Here is an 11,338-nt window from a genome sequence, read left to right as displayed (position 1 = left end):
CCGCAGACCCAGGGTCCAAGTCTCCAACTGTTTATAAAAACTGAACCCTAATACCTCATGCAAAACCAGCCACCCCCAAATTACCACCCGTCACCCCGAAAAGCAGCCCAAAAATTCCAGCGAACCCCCATATAAATGGAGCTCCCTGAACTTCCCTATGAATAACACAAAATCTCTAGTGACCCCCCAAAAGTAGCAGCCTGCACAGGCAGGGAGCCCCAAAACGTAACCCCGAGTCCCTACAAATGTCTAGTGACCCCCAATTTAATGGGCTCCCCAAAATTCAACGCCCCGAGTGCATCGCCAACGTGCTTAACTGAGTCCCCGCGACTCCCTTCCGGGGCGTGACCCCCAAAACTACAAGCAAATTCTCTAGTGACCCCCAATATCCACAGCCCTTAAGCTACTAAAATAAGTGAACCTCTAAAATTCATGCAAATGTCCCCGTGACCCCAAACTTCCCAGAGCGAAAAACCATCTGCTGAGACGTGAACCCCAAAATATAACGCACAATTCCTGCTGCCCCCAACCAACAGGTCTCCCGGACACCCCAAAACCCCCAGCCCCAAACTGTCTCCTGGAAATGCACCCCCAAATTCAGTCACCCCAAAACCACCCTCAAGGCCCTAAAACTGACCCCCCAATTACAGCTGACGCCTCTCTCCAAGCCTTGGGGTTCACTAAGTTCCCCAGTTGAATCTGCACCCGTCTTTGGCACCCCAAAGTTTGGGCTCCCACATCTAATCTTCCCCATAGCGAACCCCCAAATCCTTCACCCCAGTGTGGGGTCCTGCAGCGTCTCCAGGGCCTTCCCCAAATCCCCTTAGACCCATCAGGCCCCCCAAATTCCTCTGCACTTGAACCCCCAAAACTGCCACATCTGGAAAAGTACCTAAAAAGTTCTGTGAACCCCCAAATTAACTCCCAAAGGTCAGTACCCCAATAGTCCCCCTTTTGGGGGTCCACTCCCTCCCCCGCCCCTGAGCTAAGACGGGCTGGGGCTGGTTTTGGGGGTACAACAGCAGAGGGCTGAAGGCCCCCCCGAAATCCCTGAGTCCCACATGGCAGCGCGGCTCGGTCCCCTCGTGCCAGGCACGAAAGGGTTAATACTGGACCCCGCCCGGCGGGGGGGCTGGGACTCCCCCAAACTGAGCCCCCCCAAACCAGGCAGCCATGACATGAACTACGGGCCGGTTCAAACCCCACCACCCCCCAGACCTGGCCGGGAAAAGGACCCCAGCCCCCCCAGGACCCCAGGTCCTATACCCAGCCCCCCTGGGATCCCAGCCCCCCCAGGACCCCAGGTCCTATACCCAGCCCCTGGGATCCCAGCCCCTGGATCTAGCCCCCAGGATCCCAGCCCCCAGGACCCAAGGTCCCATACCCAGCCCCCCTGGGATCCCAGCCCCCCCGGATCCTCCCCTAGGAAACCCCCCTGCCCCGAACACCCCGTTGGTGCCAAGCAGGATGGCGTTGCCTGGGGGTTGGAATTAAAAAGGCGGGGACCCCCCGCCCCGGCCCCCCGCTAGGAGAGCCAGGGGGCCAGGCAGGCCTCGTAGACGCTGCGGTTCGAGTGCCAGGCCGTGTGGGGCACCCCGGGCACCTGGCACCGGGCGATGGCACCGCGGGCGTCCAGCGTCTTCAGCCCGAAGCTGTCGCGCAGGTACACCTGGGGGGGGGCAGAGCCGGGCGAGAGTCACACAGTGTAATACAGGGAGAGCCCCCCCAGCCCGGCCTCAGGGCCACAGACAGGAGATCCCAGGAGTCCTGACTCCCAGCCCCCACCCCGCTCCCAGAACCGGGGAGAGAACCCAGGAGTCCTGGCTCCCAGCCCCCCTGCTCTAACCCACCAGCCCCCACTCCCCTCCCAGAGCCGGGAGAGAACCCAGGAGACCTGGCTCCCAGCCCCCCTGCTCTAACCACCAGCCCCCACTCCCCTCCCAGAGCCGGGAGAGAACCCAGGAGTCCTGGCTCCCAGCCCCCCCGGTCTAACCCCCCCCCCCCACGCCCCCCCCCGAGCCCGGAGCGAACCCACGAGTACAGGCTCCCAGCCCCTGCTCTAACCCACCAGCCCCCACTCCCCTCCCAGAGCCAGGAGAGAACCCAGGAGTCCTGGCTCCCAGCCCCCCCACTCCCCTCCAGGCCCCCAGCTCTGCTCACCAGCTGCTGCTCCATGTCCGTCACCGTCTCGTTGCGGTTGTAGAAAGCGAAGAGGCTATTGGGGGGGGGGGGATGGGGGGTTACTGGGGGTCATTCATTGGGGGGCACCCGGCGCAGGGAGCTGCAGACCCAGCACTGGGCCGGCCCCCAATCTGTTACCCCCCCCAGCACCTGGCACCCTCCCCAGTACCCCAAATCTTCCCCCCGGGAGTGACCCAAACTGCAGCTCCTCCCGCCCCCCAAATCCTCCGCTGGCCCCCAAACGTCATCATGTCCCCGCGACCCCTCCCCTCCCCCACAACCCTGCCCTGCCCCCGTTTGAACCCCACGACCCTGCCCCCCACCTGTCTGAACCCCACGACCCTGCCCTGCCCCTGCCTGAACCCCACCCTGCCCTGCCCCCATCTGAACCCCACGACCCTGCCCCTCTGCACCCCTCCTCCCCACAACTCTGCCCCACCCTGTCTGAACCCCACGACCCTGCCCCACTGCACCCCACCCTCCCCACAACCCTGCCCTGCCCCCATCTGAATCCCCCACAACCCTGCCCCCTCTGCACCACGCCCCTCCCCACAACCCTGCCCTGCCCCGTCTGAACCCCCCACTCTGCACCCCACCCCTCCCCACAACCCTGCCCCACCCTGTCTGAACCCCACGACCCCGCCCCTCTGCACCCCACCCCTCCCACCACAGCCCCAGCACTGAACCCTCCCACCTCCCAGGACAGCCCCCCACAGGCCCCCCAACTTCCAGTGCCCCCTTTCTCTGGCCCCCATCAATCATCCCCGGCCCCCCCAGCGACGCTCCCAGGGCCCCGCCCTCCCCCCGGCGCGGCACCTGGACTGCCAGGGCGTGATGACGCCGTCGTCCGGACCCCCGACCAGAACCAGCTTCCGGATCCGCACGAGATTCCTCTTCCAGGCTGGGGGCACAGGGGAGGGGAGTTATGGGGCGCAGGGGGACCCCAGCTGCAAACCCCCCACTCTGCAACGACCAGCCTAGGGAAACGGGGGGCTGTGGGTCGGGAGTGAGGGGCACCGGCCGGGCTGGGGGGCTGCGGGTCGGGAGTGGGGGGCACCGGCCGGGCTGGGGGGCTGCGGGTCGGGTGTGGGGGGCACCGGCCGGGCTGGGGGCTGCGGGTCGGGAGTGGGGCACCGCCGGGCTGGGGGCTGCGGGTCGGGAGTGGGGGGCACCAGCGAGCTGGGAGGGCTGGGGGGCTGCGGGGCGGGAGTGCGGGGCGCCGGCTGGGCTGGGGGGCTGCGGGTCGGGAGTGGGGGGCACTGGTGGAGCTAGGGGCTGCGGGTCGGGAGTGAGGGGCACCAGCGGAGCCGGGAGGGCAGGGGGCTGCGGGTCGGGAGTGAGGGGTGCCGGCCGGGCTGGGGGGCTGCGGGTCAGGAGTGAGGGGCGCCCGCCGGGCTGAGGGGCTGCGGGTCGGGAGTGGGGCACCGCGGAGCGGGGGCTGCGGGTCGGGAGTGAGGGGCACCAGCGGAGCCGGGAGGGCAGGGGGGCTGCGGGTCGGGAGTGAGGGGAGCCGGCCGGGCTGGGGGGCTGGGGGTCAGGAGTGAGGGGCGCCAGCCGGGCAGAGGGGCGGCGGGTCGGGTGGGGGGGGCACCGGCGGAGCGGGGCTGCGGGTCGGGAGTGGGGGCACCGGTGGAGCTAGGGGCTGCGGGTCGGGAGTGAGGGGCACCAGTGAGTCGGGAGGGCAGGGAGGCTGCGGGTCGGGAGTGAGGGGCACCCTCCCTTACCTGTGGCGTTGGGATTAACCCTTTCACTGTTGAGCAGGGCGAGGAAGTTGCTGCTGTTGAGATAAAGGTCCCGGTGATGTGGGTCTGGAAGGCAGGAGGGGGGGTCAGAGTCTGTGGGGAGCCAGCAGGCCCCACGTGCCCCCCCGGCCCGGCCCGGCCCCCCGGACTCACCGTTCCAGTAGTTGCAGATGGAGACGTCCTGGCCCAGGCGGGTGTAACAGAACCGGTACAGGTTGGACTTCACGTACCTGGGGAACAGCCAGCGCAGGTACCGGGTGTCTGCGGGGGGGCAGGGGGGGCAGGGAGTCAGACGGGCCGCCCCCGGCGGAGCCCCTCACTCCCGACCCGCAGCCCCCAGCCCCGGCGGCGCCCCTCACTCCCGACCCGCAGCCCCCAGGCGCACTCACCCCCGTACTGCCCCATCTGGGGGGCGGAGAGGGAGATGAAGGTGTCGACGTTGTGATCAGGCATCGTGGAGAGCAGAGCTCGGCAGATGAGCCCCCCTAAGGAGACAGAGAAATGCGGGGGGGGGGGTCACTCTGATGCTGTTGGGGGGCAGAGGAGAGAGAAACCTGCACGTCCCCCAACCACCACCGGGGGGAGACAAACAAAACCTGCCTCGATCGCCTGGGTCCAGGTCGCCCTCGGGGGCCGAGTGCAATTCCCACCGTGAGCAGCAGGGGGAGGCACCAAAGCCGCTCCCCCCTCGGCCCCCTGCTCTGCCGGTGCCCCTCACTCCCGACCCGCAGCCCCTGCCAGCCCAGCCCCCCCCAGCTCTGCCGGTGCCCCTCACTCCCGACCCGCAACCCCTGCCCCGCCCCCAGCTCTGCCGGTGCCCCTCACTCCCGACCCACAGCCCCTGCCAGCCCAGCCCCCAGCTCTGCCGGTGCCCCTCACTCCCGACCCGCAGCCCCTGCCCCCAGCTCTGCCGGTGCCTCACTCCCGACCCGCAGCCCCCGCAAGCCCAGCCCCCCGCTCCCCCCCCCAGCTCTGCCAGTGCCCCTCACTCCCGCCCGCAGCCCCTGCCCCCAGCTCTGCCGGTGCCCCTCACTCCCGACCCGCAGCCCCTGCCCCACCCCAGCTCTGCCGGTGCCCCTCACTCCCGACCCGCAGCCCCTGTTCCCAGCCCGGGCGGGGGGTACCAGGGCCCCGGGCAGGCCGTACCCTGCGAATAGCAGATGAGATGGACGCCGTCGGCCGCGTTCTGCATGATGGGCGAAATGGCGCGTCGGAAACCCTCCACCTGCAGCCACAGCGGCTTCAGGCTCTGGCTGTGGTCGAAGAGATCCACGACCGTCACGTTGGTGCCAGGGTGGGTCTGTGCCAGGGAGAGACGAGTAAGAGCCCTGCCAGCCCAGCCCTGCCCCCACCAGCTCCGACGGTGCCCCTCACTCCCGACCCGCAGCCCCTGCCAGCCCCCCCTGCCCCCAGCCCTGCTGGTGCCCCTCACTCCCGACCCACAGCCCCCTGCCCGCCCAGCCCTGCCGGTGCCCCTCACTCCCGACCCGCAGCCCCTGCCAGCCCCCCCTGCCCCCAGCCCTGCTGGTGCCCCTCACTCCCGACCCACAGCCCCTGCCAGCCCCCCCTGCCCCCAGCCCTGCTGGTGCCCCTCACTCCCGACCCACAGCCCCTGCTAGCCCTGCCCAGCCCCCCACAGCTCTGCCGGGGCCCCTCACTCCCGACCCGCAGCCCCTGCCAGCCCAGCCCTGCCCCCCCGCCCGGCTGGTGCCCCTCACTCCCGACCCGCCCCCCCCGCCAGCCCAGCCCTGCCCCAGCTCTGTTGATTCCTGCGTGGGTGCGGATTGGAAAGAACTGATTTCACTTGGCATCTCTTATCTTCAGAGTTAAAACAAACTTTGCATTCAGACAGACTCAAACCGCCTACCAGGCCCGGTCTGTGTGACAGGAAGGAAACTGAGGCAGGGAGAGAGGAGGGACATGCCTGGGGTCACACAATGCCCAGGTGTCCCAGCCCCCCCTGCTCTAACCCACCAGCCCCCACTCCCCTCCCAGAGCCGCAAAGAGAACCCAGGAGTCCTGGCTCCCAGCCCCCCCTGCTCTGACCCACCCGCCCCCACTCCCCTCCCAGAGCCGGGAGAGAACCCAGGCGTCCTGGCTCCCAGCCCCCCCTGCTCTGACCACCGGCCCCCACTCCCCTCCCAGAGCCGGGAGAGAACCCAGGCATCCTGGCTCCCAGCCCCCCCTGCTCTGACCACCGGCCCCCACTCCCCTCCCAGAGCCGCAAAGAGAACCCAGGAGTCCTGGCTCCCAGACCCCCCTGCTCTAACCACCAGCCCCCACCGGGAGAGAACCCAGGAGTCCGGACTATCTGGTCTAACTACTACACCCCACTGCCCACATTCCCTGTCACCCCATGGGCGTCTCCAGGTTGTTTTTCTACCTGTTGTTTTAGCTCCAGAGCCCTGAGTCAGCTGGGCTGGGGCCGGTGAAATCCACCGTCTGCTCCAGTTAGTAGGAGAACATCTGCCCCTGTCCCGCCCACAGCTGAGAGAGAACCCAGGAGTCCTGGCTCCCAGCCCTCCCCCGCTCTAACCCACCAGCCTCCACTCCCCTCCCAGAGCCGGGAGAGAAGCCAGGAGTCCTGGCTCCCAGCCCCCCCTGCTCTAACCCACCAGCCCCCACTACCCTCCCAGAGCCAGGGAGAGAACCCAGGAGTCCTGGCTCCCAGCCCCCCCTGCTGTAACCCACCAGCCCCCACTCCCCTCCCAGAGCCAGGGAGAGAACCCAGGAGTCCTGGCTCCCAGCCCCCCTGCTCTAACCCATCAGCCCTCACTCCCCTCCCAGAGCTGGGGAGAGAACCCAGGAGTCCTGGCTCTCAGCCCCCCTGCTCTAACCACCAGCCCCCACTCCCCTCCCAGAGCCGGGAGAGAACCCAGGAGTCCTGGCTCCCAGCCCCTCCTGCTCTAACCCACCAGCCCCCACTCCCCTCCCGGAGCCGGGAGAGAACCCAGGAGTCCTGGCTCCCAGCCCCCCCTGCTCTAACCACCAGCCCCCACTCCCCTCCCAGAGCCGGGAGAGACCCCAGGCGTCCTGGGGGGACCCAGGCGTCCGGGCTGACCTGGTTGATGAAGCGCAGCAGCTGGCTGAACTCCGAGGGGCTGTCGAACAGGCCGTGGACGACCACGACCGGCTTGTAGGAGGCGCCAAGGGTGAGGAGGAGGAAGAAGAGGAGGAGGCAGAGGGGGGCCAGCGCCCCCCAGTTCCTCTGGGCTCGGCCCGTCATCCTGGAATCCCACCGCGGCGCAGGGGGGTCTGGGCAGGAGAGAGACACATTTTGAAGTTCACCTCCCCCGCTGCACCCCCAGATCCCGCCGCTGCACCCCCAGATCCCGCCGCTGCACCCCTGTTTTGCAAGCGGGGGCGGAGAACCCAGGAGTCCTGGCTCCCAGCCCCCCCCACTCTGACCACCAGCCCCCACTCCCCTCCCAGAGCCGGGGAGAGAACCCAGCCGTCCTGGCTCCCAGCGCCCCCGCTCTAACCACCAGCCCCCACTCCCCTCCCAGAGCTGGGGAGAGAACCCAGGAGTCCTGGCTCCCAGCCCCCCCTGCTCTCACCCACCAGCCCCCACTCCCCTCCCAGAGCCGGGGAGAGAACCCAGGAGTCCGGGCTCCCAGTCCCTCCCTGCTCTAACCCACCAGACCCCACTCCCCTCCCAGAGCCGGGGAGAGAACCCAGGAGTCCTGGCTCCCAGCGCCCCCTGCTCTAACCACCAGCCCCCACTCCCCTCCCAGAGCTGGGGAGAGAACCCAGGAGTCCTGGCTCCCAGCCCCCCGCTCTCACCCACCAGCCCCACTCCCTCCCAGAGCCGGGGAGAGAACCCAGGCGTCCGGGCTCCCAGCCCCCCCGCTCTAACCACCAGCCCCCACTCCCCTCCCAGAGCCGGGAGAGAACCCAGGAGTCCGGGTCCCCAGTGGGGTGCGAGGCAGGTCACTTCACCCCCTTTCTCCCCGCTATGGCGACGGGGCCCTTTGAGGGTCACCCCACTGCAAATTTTCACCCCAGCAGCCAGGTCCGTCCCTCCGGCCCCCTGTAATGCACCCGGGGGGCTCCGGGGAGGACCCCAGAATCCTCGCCCCGGGGTTTGAGCCCTCCCCGGGGCCAGGACGCCTGGGTCCGCCCCTCCCCCCCAGCCGGGGGCGGATCTCACCTCCGCGCCCCCCCCGCGATCCGGCCGGGGCCTGGTTTACTGCCCCGCCCGGGCGAGCGGCCCCCCGCCCCCCCCCCGTCATTTCCGGAACGCGGCCCCGGCAACCGCGCAGCTTCCCGACCAACGGATGTATGAGCATTCCATTCCCCCCCGCCCCCCCCACGGGCCGGGAACCCAGGAGTCCGGGCTCCCAGATCCCGCTCCCGCCCCCAGGGCCGAGAACCCAGGAGTCCGGGCTCCCAGATCCTCCCTCCCAGAGCGGGCAGAGAACCCAGGAGTCCTGGGTGCCCAGCTGGGGAGAGAAAGTACCCAGGCGTCCTGGCTCCGAGCCCCTCCCCATCTAAACCCCTAGCCTCCCTCACCTCCCAGAGCTGGGAGAGAACCCAGGCATCCTGACACCCGGCCCCCCCTAGCTGGGCAGAGAGAGAACCCAGGCGTCCTGGCCCCCCGCCCCCCCAGCTGGGCGGAGAGAGAACCCAGGCGTCCTGGCCCCCGGCCCCCCAGCTGGGCAGAGAGGACCCAGGCGTCCTGGCCCCCGGCCCCCCCTAGCTGGGCAGAGAGAGAACCCAGGCGTCCTGGCCCCCAGCCCCGCCAGCAGGGCAGAGAGAGAACCCAGGCGTCCTGGCCCCCGGCCCCCAAGCTGGGCAGAGAGAGAACCCAGGCGTCCTGGCCTCCGGACCCCTAGCTGGGCAGAGAGAGAACCCAGGCGTCCTGGCCCCCGGCCCCCCAGCTGGGCAGAGAGGACCCAGGCGTCCTGGCCCCCGGCCCCCCAGCTGGGCAGAGAGGACCCAGGCGTCCTGGCCCCCGGCCCCCCAGCTGGGCAGAGAGGACCCAGGCGTCCTGGCCCCCGGCCCCCCAGCTGGGCAGAGAGGACCCAGGCGTCCTGGCCCCCGGCCGCGCTCCAGGAGCCGGCTGGCACGCGAGCCCGTTTGCAGGGCAAACACTGGGCGCCGTAAGGGCTTGTCAAGAGGCCGCTGGAGAGGCTGGGAAGGAGAAGGCGGAACTGGCCCCGGGCAGAGTCCTGCGGCGCCGGCGTGGGGCGGGGGCTGGGCACCGCGGGGGCCGAGAGCCACTGGACCAAGCCGGACCCCCGGGCAGGCCGGAAACCCGCCAGGCCGGACCCCCGGGCAGGTTGGAAACCCGCCAGGCCGGACCCCCGGGCAGGCTGGAAACCCGCCAAGCCGGACCCCTGGGCAGGCTGGAAACCCGCCAGGCCGGACCCCCGGGCAGGCTGGAAACCCGCCAGGCCGGACCCCCGGGCAGGCTGGAAACCCGCCAAGCCGGACCCCTGGGCAGGCTGGAAACCCGCCAGGCCGGACCCCCGGGCGGGCTGGAAACCCGCCAAGCCGGACCCCTGGGCAGGCTGGAAACCCGCCAAGCCGGACCCCCGTCCCCCTCGTTCCAGCCCCTCTGCCCTGCGGGCCGAGAAATCCCTGGGCAGGCCCCAGGGGCCACCAGGGGCCCAGGACTTGCACAACCCCCAGCGGGGTCTCCCCTGACCCGGGCCAGGCCAGCGACTCGGTCGCCAGCGTCCTCCCGCCGCAGGGTCCCACGTTCATTCCGTGCCCTCGCCCGAGTGGGGGCTGGTCCCGGTAACGGAGCCGGGACGGTTACGGGTCCTGCCAGAACAGGGCGACCGGATTGTATAGGGAGGGGCCTGATCTCTGGGTGGGCTCCTATTACCCCCCTCCTCTGTCCCGATTTCTCACAGCTGCTGCCTGGCCCCCCTATGCGAGAATCACCCCCGAGTGTGACGCCGGCGGCAGCTCTGGGGTGTCCGTTAGCACGACGTCAGAGTCGGGCCGGGTCAGTCTGGAAGCTGCATTCGCGCCAGAGAGCGGCACCAGAATCTACTCGGTACCCAGCGACGGGAACGGTCACAACCCGGGGGGGACACCACAACCGCCCAACCTAAGAGAGCCGCCCACGGAGATTAACACAACGCAGCAAAAGCGCAGCGTGATGGAATGCGAGCGGGAAATCCGCAGCACCGTTCCCTGGTATCACCGCACCGGCGCGACCAGCGACGAAATCCAGCGTCCTGCATTACTGTTCACGGCCAACAATCGACACTCGGATGCTCTGAAAAGCCTGAGGAACGAGGCTCATTATTTCGGCGCCCGAGGTGTCGATTAGAGCAGCAGCGAGCGATGGGGAACGATTCCTCCGCTGGCCGAGACTCGAGCAGCCGCCCGCCCGGACGGGGCCAGAGCGGAGTGAAACCATTCGCCGACTGCGCAGAACAGAGCGATGCCGGGTGTATTGATTAACCACAGGAGCCCGGCCTGTTAACGACTCTGTGCACTGGGATGAGCCGATACACTAACGACGATGAGAATAAAACAGGCTTTGACGAAGAGACGCTAACGAGGCTTTGCCCAGCCAGCTCAGCGCTCTGGACGGGATCTGTTCACACGCTGACAGACCGAACACGACCTGCCCGTGAGCCCGGAGCGTCGGCTCGACTCGCTGGATTAACTCCGGGGCGGCCGGGACCTCACACCCCCGCGGCCGCGTTCCTCTGCGCAGGGAGGAAACCGCCCGACAGGCGGCGCCGCTGGTTAGCGGGCCCGAGAGCTCCTTGGCCCAAGGAAGCTGCCGTCGCTCCTAGGACGGCGCCGATATTGGCCCGAGACGCCTGCGAACTCTGAGCTCGGTTCGCTGCCAGCGAGGCGGCGAGCGGATTCTGGTGACCCTTAGCGGCCGGGCTGGGCCGGGCCGGGTCCTTACCTCTCCGGGCAGGGCTGGGCCGGGCCGGGCCGGGGCGGGTCCTTACCTCTCCGGGCAGGGCCGGGCCGGGTCCTTACCTCTCCGGGCAGGGCTGGGCCGGGCCGGGGCGGGTCCTTACCTCTCCGGGCAGGGCTGGGCCGGGCCGGGCCGGGGCGGGTCCTTACCTCTCCGGGCAGGGCCGGGCCGGGTCCTTACCTCTCCGGGCAGGGCTCCGGGGGGCTGCCAGGCTCTGCTCTGACCCAGCACCGCTGCGGCGTTCGCAGCCGGATCTTCACAACCAGCTGGATTTCGCTGCCTCCGACTGGGACCAGGGTCGAAAAGGGGAACCGGGATCGCAAAGGGGAACCGGGCTCCACACCACATTAGAAACTTCCTCCGGCTGCCACGTAAAAGTGTTACGTGCCCTGGGAGGGGGGCGGGGGCTGGGCACCAGGACTCCTGGGTTCTCTCCCCGGCGCTGGCAGGGAAGTGGGGGCTGGTGGTTACGGGGGGGGGCTGGGCACCAGGACTCCTGGGTTCTCTCCCGGCGCTGGCA

At 69.2% G+C, this 11,338-nt stretch overlaps 1 protein-coding gene across 1 annotated transcript; it reads right to left on the bottom strand.

The window, feature by feature from the left end:
• Nucleotides 1-1,437: 1,437 nt before the first annotated feature.
• PPT2 (palmitoyl-protein thioesterase 2) lies at nt 1,438-11,131 on the bottom strand. The gene is made up of 9 exons (XM_039517223.1): nt 10,999-11,131; nt 6,985-7,178; nt 5,070-5,223; nt 4,313-4,408; nt 4,077-4,184; nt 3,906-3,989; nt 2,998-3,082; nt 2,161-2,215; nt 1,438-1,669 (listed from the first exon to the last, which is right to left on the bottom strand). The coding sequence occupies exons 2-9, from the start codon at nt 7,147-7,149 to the stop codon at nt 1,526-1,528; spliced, it is 891 nt and encodes a 296-aa protein (XP_039373157.1). The 5' UTR covers nt 7,150-7,178; nt 10,999-11,131; the 3' UTR covers nt 1,438-1,525.
• Nucleotides 11,132-11,338: the final 207 nt, after the last annotated feature.

This window comes from Mauremys reevesii, unplaced genomic scaffold (assembly GCF_016161935.1).
Source record: "Mauremys reevesii isolate NIE-2019 unplaced genomic scaffold, ASM1616193v1 Contig1, whole genome shotgun sequence".
Lineage (NCBI taxonomy): Eukaryota > Metazoa > Chordata > Testudines > Geoemydidae > Mauremys > Mauremys reevesii.
This window is presented reverse-complemented; position numbering and strand designations above follow the sequence as displayed.

What these genes read in the sequence shown, in the direction of transcription:
- PPT2 (XM_039517223.1), bottom strand. Translation starts at nt 7,149, where the DNA reads ATGACGGGCCGAGCCCAGAGGAACTGGGGGGCGCTGGCCCCCCTCTGC. An exon ending in CCAGATGGGGCAGTACGGGG is followed by an intron (nt 4,185 to 4,312) that starts GTGAGTGCGCCT and finishes GCCCCCCCGCAG; the next exon opens with ACACCCGGTACCTGCGCTGG. An exon ending in CGGACATGGAGCAGCAGCTG is followed by an intron (nt 1,670 to 2,160) that starts GTGAGCAGAGCT and finishes GCCCCCCCCCAG; the next exon opens with GTGTACCTGCGCGACAGCTT.